At 33.9% G+C, this 15,043-nt stretch overlaps 1 protein-coding gene across 1 annotated transcript in view; it reads right to left on the minus strand.

The window, feature by feature from the left end:
• Positions 1 to 15,043, minus strand: part of HECW1 (HECT, C2 and WW domain containing E3 ubiquitin protein ligase 1) — a gene marked incomplete at its 5' end in the record, with an annotated part of 182,968 nt that overhangs the window by 11,266 nt on the left and 156,659 nt on the right. The window contains 5 exons of the mRNA XM_029283792.1: positions 279 to 477; positions 823 to 937; positions 2,263 to 2,409; positions 6,105 to 6,234; positions 8,213 to 8,311. Coding sequence (XP_029139625.1) covers positions 279 to 477; positions 823 to 937; positions 2,263 to 2,409; positions 6,105 to 6,234; positions 8,213 to 8,311 — 690 coding nt within the window. The remainder of the gene's footprint in view (positions 1 to 278; positions 478 to 822; positions 938 to 2,262; positions 2,410 to 6,104; positions 6,235 to 8,212; positions 8,312 to 15,043) is intronic.

Genomic DNA, 15,043 nt, shown 5'->3' on the forward strand with positions numbered 1-15,043 from the left:
GGGAGGTCACGGCGGCGGCGGCAGCGCGGAAGGGAGGCAGCATTCGCTCCATAAGACGCACAGACATTTTCCCCCATCTTTTGGGGGTGAAAAAGTGCGTCTTATAGAGCGAAAAATACGGTATGTCTTTGTAAAGCAGTCTTTAACATGATAAATTGGAATATTCAGAGATGCTGTAAGACAGTCTTTTCATTAATAAAAATATAAATCATGTGAACATGAAAATAAATTTATCTTCAACTATGAATGATGGAATATCATTTTAAGATGAAACATACCTGGGGAGTGATGTTATTTTACCCCATTTCTCTATACAGAAACGCCGTAGTCCATTGCTCCCTCGAAGGGCTGCAAAGCCTTCATAAGGGACACTAGATGTTCCAGTAACAAACTGCAGCAACCGTAGTCTTTGCTCATTGTTGAACCTTTCTACTGCTGCCCAGAACCATCGTATTACTATATGGCCATCATGGTAACCTAAAAGAAAAGATGAGTAAAAAACAAATGCATTAGAATCATGGAAAAAAGACATAATTGGATGTGAAGATGAACTAAACATGTTTTGCTCTATCTAGTCATATCTGCCCAAGATATGTGTGTTTTTTCCATATTAGTTTTATGTAATTGCTGGTATATCTGAATTAAGCATATCCTATATGAATAAAAAATTGTACAGCTATTAGACATATAAACCAACCTACAATCTATAAAGTAAGTAATTTGATACATAAGACTACCTTAAATACATGGGGCAGAATTCCCAACAGTAACAGAACTTAATATAATGAAAAAATGGCAAGGAAGAATAATTGCAATGTTTACCACCCCGATATTCTGTGTTATTGCGCCAATCATTAAGATCGATTTCAGCTGTGCCAGCGATTACCAATTCTAGCTCTCTAGCATCAAAAACTGAAACAAGTCTTGAGTCTATGACCTGAAAAATAAAGCACAGATGCTAGCAATAAATACAGAAATGTCAAAAGACTCAATATTTTACACAAATTAGGTATATTTACACATTCCTGAAAGCTGGTTTCCCATTATTAGAGATTTAATTGAATATTTTTCCCATGTATTATTTTAATGTGTATTAATTGTTTGCTTGCATAGTTTTGATCTGCAGGTTTTATTAAGGCTATTATTGCACCATTCTCTGCCATTGACATAGCAACAAATGATAACACTGATCAATTACTGCTCAATAAAATGGTGATTATTTTAAATATTAGGTCAGTAGAAGAAAATTATTTTAAATATTATATCAGTAGAAAAGAATAGTGGAAGAGAGCCAGTTTGTTGTGGTGAAGGTGCCAAGCTAAACCAATGTGAGTTCTAATCCTGCCCTTGGGCAAGCCCATCTCTGAGCCCTAGGAAGCAGGCAATGGCAAATCAGTTTCAAAAAACTTTGCCAACAATGTTTAAGGGATAAAAATCTACATTAAACTTTTTTAAAAAAAACAGGAGAAAAAAACTGCACAACTAAAATTTATGGCTTTGATTTAAGTTTTTGATTTTCTATCACTCACAAAAATGGGGCTCAGAAGTTGTGCAAAAACTTCAAAATTGATAATAATTTCATTTAAGCCAATCTCCGGGCCAAGGGCCCACTACCAGGCTGCAGCCTGTTTGAAACCAGGCCACGGGAGAGATGAGCAAGTGCATGTGCATAAAGTGCCACTCGCATGAGTGGAGGGTGCTTGTGCTTATGCAAGTCGATGTTTGCACACGAGGGCAAGCATTCTCCACTCGTGTGAATGGAGCTTCATGCATGCGTGCACCTGCAACTCACACATACTCCCGTGCTAAGCCACCAAGCTGGAAAAGTTGGAGATCACTGATTTAAGGGACATGGGCCCAGAGGGAAGGGAAAATATAACAATGAGCAGTACCAAGATTTTAGTGAAAGTTTGTAGAGGGAATCCTAATGTTATATAAGCACAAAACTTTACATTTATTTTCATTTTAAAAATGGAATTTGCACTTCAATTTGTCATAGGTTTGCTACCAAAAACTGGTAAACTATTGAAAAATAGAAGTGAAAATTCCATTACTTAATATTAAAACAAATGTAAAGGTGTATAAGCATGGTATGCCTAAATAATGACAGGTCTTCTACTTATACTGATGCTGCCTATTAAGATTTGTAACCACTACTAAAGCAGTTAATTATCTGTCCTTTTTTGTACTGAATTTGCTGTAATTGAAATGCCCTTATGCTTATGACTCTTCAACTCTTATTTGATAAAATATGATACATACTTCGTAGAAGCCACGAACTAGTGCCTCGGTTTGCTGAACAACCCCTCTTTCTACTCGCCACTTAACCATTCTTTCAATATACTCCTTCTTGTTCTTTTCAGTCACTTGAGTATTTGCACCTCCAGATTTCAACTCTCTTTCTGTTACCTAAAAAAAAAATCAAATAAGCAAAACATAAATATTGGACAGGAATATAGAAATTACCATTACCACAATTACTTTTAACTATCAAATATTGCTCAAAAAAGATATTGCCTGAAGGTATGTATTGCTATGCTGTTTGATATTGCACTTCCGAATAGCTAGCATTACACTTTTTTCAAATGGTATTATTTTATTATGTTATCCAAATTCAAATTGGGCATTTATTCCTAACAATACTGAAGAATCATTTTAAAACAGAGCCTTTGTCTATGACTTTTCCCTAGGTTTTTGTCCCTATTTCATCTCTTAAATATTTTTAACATAGCATAAATATTTTAATGCGGTATTTGTTTGAGAGCTCTCATGGATGTTCCTTGTGAATGTTTATTTTTTTGTTATAAACCACAATGAATCAATTTATTGAAATTGGAGGTATGGGCATTTGCTTTCTATTTTTTTTAAATAATGTTTTATTGTTTTTCTAATTTTACATTTAAGTATTTAAAAAGCAACATGACGGCTGAGTTAATTGATAATTCAATGACATAGAAGTATCTTTAGTACAAGTCTCAAACTACCACATTAAATATTTCCTCTCTTTTCCCCTTAGTATTTACTGTCTCATGTTTAAACTAATACAATTCTTATTATATCAATTAAATAAAAATAACATTCTTACATTTATCAATAATTTTTAGCTTATACATATCCTGGTTATTTTAATATTCAGTCTTTATAGACAATCAATATCCTAATTAGTTTTTCCCAATTTTTAGTTTCCTATTAATTTTTAAATTTAACATTTAATATTTATAATTTCCAAGTTTTAAGTAACCAAAGTTCCCTTTATCACAATTCATTACAAAGTCTAATATTCAGGATACACGTCTTATCTATTTGAATATATTCTATTTCTTACCATCTTACATCATCTAATTAATAATACAGTATAACATTCTTATTTTCTATTAATTTCCAAATGTCTTAAATTTAGTAACCAAAATTTCTTTTGTTTCAACATCAAATACTTCCTCTCTTTTTCTCTTAATGTCTACTATCTCATATTTAAGCTAGTACAGTTCTTATTATATCAGCTAAGTAAAAACATGTTTATTACATTTATCAATAGATTTTTAGCTTATATATATCTTAATTACTTTTACATTCAACCTTTATAAACAAATCAATATTCAAATTTAACTTTTAATATTTATACTTCCAAGTTTTAAATGACCAAATTTTTATCTCAGTTCATAACAAAATCTAGTATTCAAAGTACATATCTTGTCTATTTGAGTATATTCTATTTTAATCCTCACTAATTAGTCAAAACCCCATTTTCTTCAGCCTTATTTTAGCTTGCTTTCTTTGCCAACTTGCCTTCCATATCCATGCTTTTAAGTCAAATAGATCTGCCTGTTATTATATATATTGTTTGACATAAAAGAGGCCATCCAGTCGCCATTTTTTTGGAAGGGCTAACAAATCGTCTCTCTATTTTTCCATCTCGATGTAGTTGTCCTGAAATGTTTATCTTCCCTTCAGTCTGTTCTTCTTCTTGATCCTCAGGTTTCTTCTGGTTTATATAGAAAGTCTTTTCCCATTTTCAGTGTTGTCAGTCCCTTTTCTGGGTTTTCCGTTAACTGTGTTTGTTGATCAGTTGAATCTTCTATCATAGTATTTGATTGTTCCACTTCTTCTATTATATTCTGTGTAATTGATTCTGTAGTTGTAAATTTGGGTTCGTATATCTAGGCTGACATTTTGTTCTTTTCTGTAGCTTCTTATTTCATCAGAGGCTGTAAGAATAGTTTCATAAATTGCTTTCAACATAAAGAGAATCTGTTCCTGATCTTCATCCATGTTCTCTTAGTGGTGTGTTAAATTAAAAGCTTTACAATCAGAAAGTGAAAATAATTTTGGCACTGAGTATAGAACACAGCTGGGCTTCTCACAGCTGATACCTGCCAAGGTTGCAAAAGTCTTATCTATAGTCTGTGCTTCAAGCCAAATCTCTTTTAGACAATAACAAATTGTAATATCAGGTTTAGCTACAAGATGTTGCCCATACCATTTAAGATTTTTTTTAAGTCCAAAATTTTTATAATCTTTTTTCCAATTTTACTTCTTTTTTTAAATAAAAACCCAAATCTTTAATAAAAATAAGAAATCTTTTAGTCCTCAAATTTTAGAAACATAGAAATCCAGTTAGAATCAGGTTATTTTTTCAGCGTTTTAAGCTCCCCTGGATAGTCAGTCGCCACTGTTTTTAGAGGGTGGGATAGAATTTCCCTTCCCTCTCTCCACAGGGGGGGAAATACTTTGGGCAGCTTATACAGGTAGAAAAAATAGTTAGGACTGAAGAGAGATTCAGATCTCACCCAGTCTCATCCGAGCTGCTTTATAGGTGCCTGGTGGTAAGTTTGACTTCGGCTGTCTGCAGCCTAATGACGGCCCATATTTCTATGGCCGGTCTTTCATCCGCTGGTTTGGAGGGCTGCCCTGGATCGAGCAGAAGGGCTACCGCCCTCCTATGATCAAGCGGGGGTCCCCTCCTTGCTTGTCACCCCTACAGGGTGACTTTCGACCCTTTCCAGGGTCCTCAGTGGTGTGAAATTGGACATGGAAGATGGAGCTTGCCTTCTGGCGTCCGCGACAGCCGCATCAGCAAATCGGAAGTTAGGCATTTGCTTTCTAATCAGTATTGTCTTTAAAATTGTATTAGTTATCTGTGCCAGCAATACTTAAAAAATGGGAGTGTTGGTGGTTAAAATGGTTAACAAATTCTCTAAATCCTCATATTTCACCATTTACCTAAAAAGTAGATTTCTGAATAAAGCAGCTAGGACCACTTTTTCCAACTTTTTATTTCCAAAAAATTCTATCTAGATCAAACAGAATTTTTATATGGATTTTTTTATTAGTCTCAATATTTTTATCAGTCTTAACATTCCCAAACTACTGCATCTCTCAATTATTTTAATTTAGCTTTATTTAAATTGCATTATTTGGAGCAGATTCCCGGTTTTCCAGTATCCAAATGATAAGAAATATTAATCTATCTGAAATTTTAGTAATTCAGATATAGTATATGCTAATCTTTGACTTTAATAAATATTTGATTGATTTAGGTTCAGATACATCCAGGTTTAAAAACTGCATTCTTATTGGTAATGCTATGACTTGCTATTTTTTTTTATCTGTGTTGAAAGAATACAGAATTTTAGAAAGATACCTTCTTATTGGCAAATTAATATTGCTTGCTTTGAAGGCCCAAAATAAAGAATGAACGTTGGAACCAGTTGTTAACAGTATTTAACTTTATTTTGCAAATAAAATGAGACAGTCTCTACATCATTCCTGCATTTTCTTAAAAGAAGGTACTTACCTAATAATAATAAATAAATAATAAATAAACTTGTTTTGCCTCTGCTATTTATATGGTGAACTTTCCACCCAGTTTGCTAAAACCTTTTATTTGTGATGGACTCAACAAATCCTAACATAAATAAATCCCAATGATGATTGTAAAGACATTAAGCAAAGGAATACTTGTCCATTCTTATTTTATAATACTGTACTTGCTGTTTCTTGTCTTCCTATACTTTTAATAACTGATCTCCAGTTGAAATTTGTTCCTAAATTGAAATTTTTGTGACTCTTAATTTCTGACTTTTAGTAGACTCATATTAAGTTACCTGTCCAAACACTTCCTCATTCACTGTGAAAGTGAGCTCCAGAATATCAGTAATGATGTTGTCTTTCATCCATTGTAAACTTTGGTGGAATTCTTCATCCAGATATTCCATATCACTAAGGTCACATGGCCTGATTGACAGATAGATAACAGATAATAAATAAATAATAAATTATGTTCAGGTTTCAAATAGTAAAATATTAAACAGTAGCCTCAGTTCAAATTTCAACTGTCATTAGCTACCTGCAAACAGAGCTAAGCATTGTATCTCTATTCAATGGCAGTAAAATTTTGAATATGAAGAATGCTGAAAACTTTTACGGCATGAATTTGTATTAGCTTCCTAGGGATCATCTAGTTGGTTAGGAAAAGAAATTCTTAGTTAGATTTAGAGTGATTAGATATATATATATTAAATATTATTAGAGTGAGTTACAACTTGTTGATTCATGCTTGATATTGTTCTCTTCTGATCATGAAGTGTTATTGGACTTTTTATTCATACAAAACTTTGCTGTATAGATTTTTTTTACAAAGTAGTAATTCAAAATATTTCATTGTAACGTATACAATAAAAGGGTAATAAAATATGTTTTTCCAAAATATATTTTAGGGAAATAAATTCAGATATGTCCTATTGAATTCAAAGTTCTCCCCGTTCCCATACCTAAACGCAGTCAAGTATATGAATGCATCATAGTAAGTATAATGTTCAATCAACACACTCTGGTAAGTGATATTCTAGTTTAAAAAAGGGAAACCTTCTTTCTAGAAAAAAGTTATTCTGCTATAGGTATAGATTCTATAACTTTAAACTTTTTAAATAATTTTATCTGTGATTCTTGAACAACAAAATTTTAAAAGGCAAGAGTTGCACAAATAAGCATCTTCTTGAAAATAGGCTCACTGTTGTTTAAAGATAGATTATTGCAACTTCTCAGTGAGTTCTATCTCACTCACACACATTGGCACAGATTAAATATCATAAATATGCTGATCTTACTTGGTTATCTAGCCCATCTTTCCCATCCATTCAAGGGATGTTGCCAGGATTCCCATCTTGGTGTCTGGATGCTTCCTCCACAAAGGGGTGTGAAATTGGGAATTAGAAATTAGGGTTGAACTGTACCAAACAACCTGGTGCGCGATTTGGGAGTTCTAGACTCTTCGTCCCATTTGAACAACTGGGTTGGACAGCCTTTGTATAGCTCTAACTTGCACATCAGTTCTGCCTGCTTTTTGATTGGAAGACCCTGCTCATGGACACACTTGCTATGGTCAGCTCGTAATGGGATTACTTAAATGTACTTTATATGGGCCTGCCCTTAGTAGCCACTTATAAAATGCAACTAGTCCAGAACATAGTGGCATGGATAGTTACGAGACCACCTCATAAACTACACTGCTTTCTAGTGAGATTTTGAATGCAGTTTAAGGAACATGTTCTTATCTATAGAACTTCTTATGCTGGTAGGCTGGTGGGACCATCTGTTTCTAATTATTTACATTCAACTGGTAAGATCTAAAAGGATCAGCATGCTTTAGATCACAGGTATCAAACTCAATTGCATCACGTGATGTATTGTGATGTATCGTGACGTTTTTTGCCTTTGTGGAGCCAGGGTGGGCGTGGCCTGTACATGACGCATCTGACCTGCGGGCCGCCAGTTTGATACCCCTGCTCTAGATTGCTTAGGCAATGTCATCTGGTGGGATCTAGAAGAAACAATTTCTCTGGTACCAACAGCACCACCATTTAGAGTAATGTTCTCTATGAGATTGGATTGGTCCCAACTCTGCCTGCCTTAAAAAAGCTTTTAAGACTTCCCAAGGGCACTAAGTCAGGGACTGGCATGAACCTCTTGAATTATTTTTTCTTGGCACTTTATGTCTGTATATTTAATTTACTTTGTCATTTTTTATATGAATTTAGTTGCAATTTACTGATGTGTGCTGACCTGAGACATGTTCTGAACAGGTGGCTATATAAATTGAATGAATAAATGAATAAATAAATTAAAACTCTCTTTAAAATTCCATTCATCCCTCATTGCCAGGAGATTAAAAAATGCCATAATGTTTTTTTCCATTGAATTTGTAAATACTCACAGCCTTAACAATGCTTTGTAGAAGGGCCTTGTGAAGAAAGCATCAAGTAGGTACTGATGAATAAGAGCAAGACCAAGGATACGACCACTAAATCGGAACCTGTACCAAAAACATACATAATGAGGGATGTGTAGTTTTTGAGACAGTATATTCCTTTTTCCTTTTTTTCTGTCTGAAAATAATGTAATATATCTAATAGCAATCAAGGCATTTCACTGACATGTAAAAATTGCCTTGATGATTTTATCATAAGATTCATTTCATATGATCCGAATTGATTTTCTAAGCAATTTCCTTCCTGACAATGTGATACAACTACATTATAAAATTAAAAAAATAAAATAAACCAGAAAATCTGTCTAAATTAATCCCATCTTTTACAAACAGAAGTGCTTTGGGTCAAATCCTATGTTATCCTATGTAAGCCACCTTACAAGGAATAGTACTTGCAAGGTAATAGGGCTGTGAAATGATCCATAAAGTAGAAAACATTATCTGGATTGCCTGATGATATGTATGTTATATCTATCAACACAGAAGCACTCCAAATAACCTTTTCTGCTTTGAATGTAGATCATAGCATTAACATAGTTTGGACCATCATGGGGAAAAAACTGTGGTCTCATGTAAACTTATTAGAGAGGACAGAGGATACTGAATTAGGAAGCCCTTTGACCTTATCTCTTTGTGTTTTATCTTTTAAAAAATAAGCAAGAAAAACATATCTTCATACCATTTTCATCATTCATCTATTGTTTCCCCCACTTCTAAAAAGTTGAAGGACACAGATATACAAAGAATATTGTAGCAATTCTACTTCTGGGTGTTCAGCAAATTCAGAATTTTGCACTTAAATGAACTTCTTGTTTAAAAACAATGTTAAAATACTACTTTAAAAAGATTAATAAAACATTTCTCTGAATGAATTTAAATATGATATATGAAGCCCTGATCATGATTCATTTTCAGATTCAACAAAATATCTGTATAAAAACAAATAACAGAAAAATTAACTGTAATTGAAAGGCAAATATCTTGGTTAAAGTCTTATTTTTCTTCCTAAATAAATATAATTGGAATTTTGGGAGGAAATACAAAAGGAGAAGAAAATGTTACGAAAGTAGTAAACAATTAAATAGATATGTAAAAATTGATATATACTGTAGGTCCTAACCTATTTAGATATTGATGGAATTAAAGTTAAAAAAAAAATACATTAGCACAAGTATATATAATTGAATCTGCTTGCTGTATCAGAACAAGGGGATAACTAATTCAACCATCTGTTTCAACAGTGGCTATAGGCCTATGTAATATCCACAAAATAGAGCATGGGCACCACTGTATAGAATTCGTTGGCTCATGCTCCATTGTGTTGATAAAACTGATAAAACATGACAAAATTCATAAAACATACACTAAAACTAAAGTTTTAGACTTCAAGCAGACAAACTATCGAAATTGAAGAGTATCTAAAATATAAACTTGAAGGGTGGCATAAAGTCACAGGAATCAGTTCTTAGTAGATACTGATAAAATCTGCCAATTTAGAGACGAGTCTCTATGTGAGGCACATTAGTACAAGCAAAAGAAAGAGAACACACTCTGGTTCACAGCAGGTATACATAGGCTAATAAAGGAGGGGGGAAATCAGGATATATCGATATAAGAATAGCAAAAATGTAGCTAGTAGAGTGGTATATAAGAACCTACAAAAGAAACCAAAAAAGTTATTTTCTGCTAAAACACAGAAAGATGAACTGGCAGGTGAGGTAATCCACTTAAAGGTTAATAAAGCAATGGGTCTGGATAGTATTCATCCAGAGTTTGAGGGAACTGATTTGTTTAATCAGTCTCTTCTAACAGATGAAAATCTGCAAGACTGCTGAATAGCAATATTGTACCCTTGCACAAGAAGAGGGCTAAAGAAAAAGCTAGGAACTATAGACCAGTGAGCTTAACATCTGTAGTACTGAAGTTAATGGAATCACTTCTGAAAAAAAAGGAATAAGGAACATTTAAAGGCACACAACTTAATGGATGCAAAGCAGCTTTACAGAGGACAGATCATGTCAAACTAATCTGACTTTTTAAAATTATGTGATAAATGTTTTGAATGAAAGTGGTGCTGTGGACATAGATTATCCACATAATGAGCTCATACAAAGTTACAAAGTTGTGTAAGCTAGGCCTTAACCAATGGATTGTTCAATGGGTAGAAAATTGTCTTATTTGCAAAGTAATCACTAAGAATCAGTTTCTATATTCCAAAGTCCACATAATAGCCTTGCTTGATTTTCTCTTCTTCCAATAATATTCTCTTTGCCAACCTTGAATTGATAGAATTCTTATTAGTTTGATAGGTAACAATTAAATATAAAGATTTTTCTAAATTTTCTACAAATAATAACCACATCAATATCATTCTTCTTTTCTATCTGCTCATCTTGGTTGCCTCGTCATAAATCCTGTTTACAATTCTTATTTAAATTTGTTTTCCCTACAATATTCAAATCATTCTTACTGGTTAATTTTCTCAAGGTTAATTACATTTAAGTATTTAAATCTATTTTCCTCATACAGGCCATCCCAACACTTTTACATTCTCATGTCTTAAAAAGTAAAAAAAAAAAGACAAAAAAAAAAGGAAGAGAGAAAAAAAGAGAGAAAAGAATAAGAAAATAATATACTACTTAAAATACATATCATTCTTAAAACAATATACATTTATCTCCAAAATTTTTCTGTTCTTTTTACCCATAATTAAACATATGTTTAACATTTAGATGTTCCATTTAATAAATCCAGTCATCTAATCTTTTAACTCTATTCAAAAAAAATTTTAAATTATTCATTGGAATTTTCTTAAAGTCAATTACATTTAAATATCTAAAACATTTCCTTTATATTGACCATCTCAAACATTTTTATATTTCTCATAAAAAACAAAGTAAAAAAAGAAAAGTAAGAATATTATATTACTTGGGGGGTTCATCCCTCTTAAGCTAAAATCTTTCTATTTTTTCAACCATATTCAAACAAGTGATTAATTTTTAAATATTCCCTCTGATACATCCTATCATCTAATTCCTCAATTCTCACTTTAACCCCCTTCTTTTGCCAAACATCTTTCCCAATCAATATATTCTGTTGAATCAAAGAGTCTTTCCATAATCCTGCAAATGTTATTGTAGATATAAGAGGCAAATCAAGCAACATGTCTTTGTAAAAAGATTTTGCCCCTTCATATTCATTGAAGATCCTGTCTTTTCTTTCTGTCTTAGTTTCTCTCATCACAAAGAAGAGGGAGTCAAGCTATTCTCCAAAGCACCTGAAGGCAGGACAAGAAGCAAAGGATGGAAACTAACCAAAGAGAGAAGCAACTAAGGAGAAACTTCCTGACAGTTAGAACAATTAATCAGTAGAACAACATGCCTCCAGAAGCTGTGAATGCTCCAACACTGGAAGTTTTTAAGAAGAGACTGGACAGCCATTTATCTGAAATGGTATAGGGTTTCCTGCCTGAGCAGGGGGCTGGACTAGATGACCTCCAAGGTCCCTTCCAACTTTATTATTATTATTATTATTATTATTATTATTATTATTATTATTATTATTATTATTATTATTATTATCCCTTGTCTCCCAATTTCTCATGGTACTCCCAGAAGCTCTGCAATCCATTTTGTCAAATCTTTTTTCTTATCCTCAGATTTATTTTGTGGTCTTAAGGTACAAGTTATCTTTTCCATGTCCAATGTTTCTTGTAAGTTCTTCTTCACTTGAATCAAGTCATACTTCCTTATATTATTAGGTTCCATCTTTAAATCTCTTTCCTCCAATTTATATTCAATTATCTGCTTTATCTGTTCCCTCTCCATTATTATCCTCTGAGAGTTCTTTTGCCATGAAGTCAAATTGGAGATGGATTTATTTATACTTTCAAAGTCATTTTTAATTTCCTCGTGGTTTAAGATCATTGTTGTTTGAATTAGTTGTAACATCTCATACATCTCCTTCTGGAAAGTATTTGATTTTTCTTGATACAGTCTTTCTACAGATCTCTGATTTTCCATAATAGCCAAAAATCAAGGTTTTCCTTTCTCTGCAAACAGCTTTAGAGTCAGAGTTAAGTTAATATTTGTAATCCAGAAAGGTCAGATTTTTTTTAAAGTTTATACTTCTCATTTTGTATGTAGCCCAGAGTGTTTTCTTTTTTTTGTCACAGCTGTTCTCTATTATTAGAACTTTGAAGGTCATAAGAACAGATAAACTTTTCTCGGGCTTTAGTCTTGTATTAGAGCGACTGTTGTTGTAATTTTCATCTACTACCAGTTCATTTTTTTCAGTTTCAAAATAAAGAGTCATCTTCTATTTCCATAGTTTAAAATGAAGATCTTAAGAGACTTTAGACAAATAACAAACTTATCCAGATTTAGCTCTTATATTCATTTCATTTCAGTATATTTCTCCCCCATAAAATGTTTAATTCACCACTTCCGTCTGCAGAAGGTTGGAGCAAAGTTCCCCCTCCTCATTTTCAGAGGGTTTTTCTCCCAGGAAATTAATTAATATGTAGAATAGAGAAAATCGATGTTCTTAGTCAGTTCCAAGCACATTGTTTACAATCAGCTTAAAATAGTGCTTTTAGGCTTTGGTTTTTGTAGCTTGGGCTAGACTCTGAAGTTAGGCTAGCCTTTCTCCTGTTGGTTTCTGAAAGGCTTTTCCTGGATTGATTAGGTCAACCACCGTCTCTCTGTGGTCCACAGGACTTCCTTCCTTCTTTGCCGTCTCTTCGGGGTGACTTCTGGCCCATTTAGGGTCCCCTAACAGGCAGAAAATCAGCTGTAGGGTATGGAGCCCCGTGAACCCTTGGCTGCACAAAAACGGGAGCCCAGAAATGATCAGCCTATAATTTTAATGCTAGGTTTATTTTAACAGTGAGAGACAGAATAACAACAAAAAATCCAGAAAAATGCATTTTAAAAAAGTTATAAATTGATTTGCATTTTAATGAGTGAAATGAGTATTTGATCCCCTATCAATCAGCAAGATTTCTGGTTTCCAGGTGTCTTTTATACAGGTAACGAGCTGAGATTAGAAGCACTCTCTTAAAGGGAATGCTCCTAATCTCAGCTTGTTCCCTGTATGTTTAGCATAGAATAGAATAGAATAGAATAGAATAGAATAGAATAGAATAGAATAGAATAGAATAGAATAGAATAGAATAGAACTGGAAGGGACCTTGGAGGTCTGCTCAAGCAGGAGAACCTATACCATCTCAGACAGTCCCTTCTTAAAAATTTCCAGTGATGGAGCGCCCACGATTTCTGGGGGTAAGCTGTTGATTGTCCTCACTGTCAGGAAGTTTCTCCTTAATTCCAGGTTGCTTCTCTCTTTGATCAGTTTCCAACCATTGTTTCTTGTCCTTCCCTCTGGTGCTCTGGTGAATAACCTGACCGCCTCAGCATTGTGGCAGCCCCTCAGATACTGGAATACTGCTATCACGTCTCTCCTATTTCTTCTTTTCTTTAGACTAGCCAAACCCAAGTTCAGCAGCCGTTCTTCATATGTTTTGGTCTCCAGGCCTTTGATCATCTTAGTTGCTCTTCTCTATTTTTTTTCCAAACTCTCAACATCATTTTTGTGATATGGTGACCAAAATTGGCTGCAATTTTCGAGGTGTGGTCTTACTAGGGTTTTATAAAGCAGTACTAATACTTCATGTGATCTTGATTCTATGCCTCTGTTTATATAACCCAGGATTGTATTAGCTTTTTTGGTTGCTGCTGCACACTGCTGGTTCATAGTTAAGTGATCGTCCACTAGGACTCCAAGGTCCCTCTCACAGTTATTGCCTCCAAGCCAGGTCTTGCCTGTATTTGTTCCTTTGGTTTTTCCTGCCTAAGTGTAAGACTTTGCTTTTCTCCACATTGAAACTCATTTTGTTAGATAGGGTCCATTGTTCAAGTTTGTGAAGATCTTTTTGGATCCTGAGTTTGTCTTCTGAGGTGTTGGCTACTCCTGTCAGTTTGGTGTCATCTGCAAATTTGATGAGTTCCCCTTCAATTCCCTCATCTAAGTCATTTATGAAGATATTGAAGAATACTGGCCCTAAGATGAATCCTTGCGGTACTCCACTGCTTACTGTTTGCCTTAAATTAAATTCTAGGATGCCATGGTCGCTTTCACCCAAGGTTCCGGCAATTTTGATTCCCTCTATCACTTCTTCTCTATTTGTAAGGATTAAATCCAGTATAGCTTTTTGTCTAGTTCCCTCCTCCACTTTTTGGGTGACAAAGTTGTTGGCTAGGTTGGTTAGGAATCAGTTTGATCTCCCGCTTATTGCTGAGTTTGTCTCCCAATTGATATCTGGATAGTTGAAGTCTCCCATTACTACTGTGGTGTGCTTCCTACATGCATTTGTTAACTGGTTGGCAAAGAGTTCATCTATTTCTTCTGATTGGTTGGGTAGCCAGTAATATACACCTATGATAATGCCACTTTTTCTCTTTTATATTGACTCATATACATTCTGGAGAGATTTTGTCTTGGATCATGTGTATTTCTGCAGATATGTAGTGTTCTCTTATGTATAGTGCGACTCCCCCTCCTCTTTTTGTAGACCTGTTTCTTTTGAACAATTTGTAACCATCTATCAGTCCATTCCATTGATGGGTTTTGTCCCACCATGTTTCTGTTATGCCAACTATGGCATACGTTCCCTCGTGTACTATTGCATTATACTTGTTGACATCTTGAATCATCTTAAAAAGCTCTTAGTGCACACCTGCTTCCTTTCATAATACTACTCTTTTAGCATTTTGCAAG

The sequence above is a fragment of the Protobothrops mucrosquamatus genome, unplaced genomic scaffold (genome assembly GCF_001527695.2).
Source record: "Protobothrops mucrosquamatus isolate PMUCROS unplaced genomic scaffold, P.Mucros_1.0 scaffold232, whole genome shotgun sequence".
Lineage (NCBI taxonomy): Eukaryota > Metazoa > Chordata > Lepidosauria > Squamata > Viperidae > Protobothrops > Protobothrops mucrosquamatus.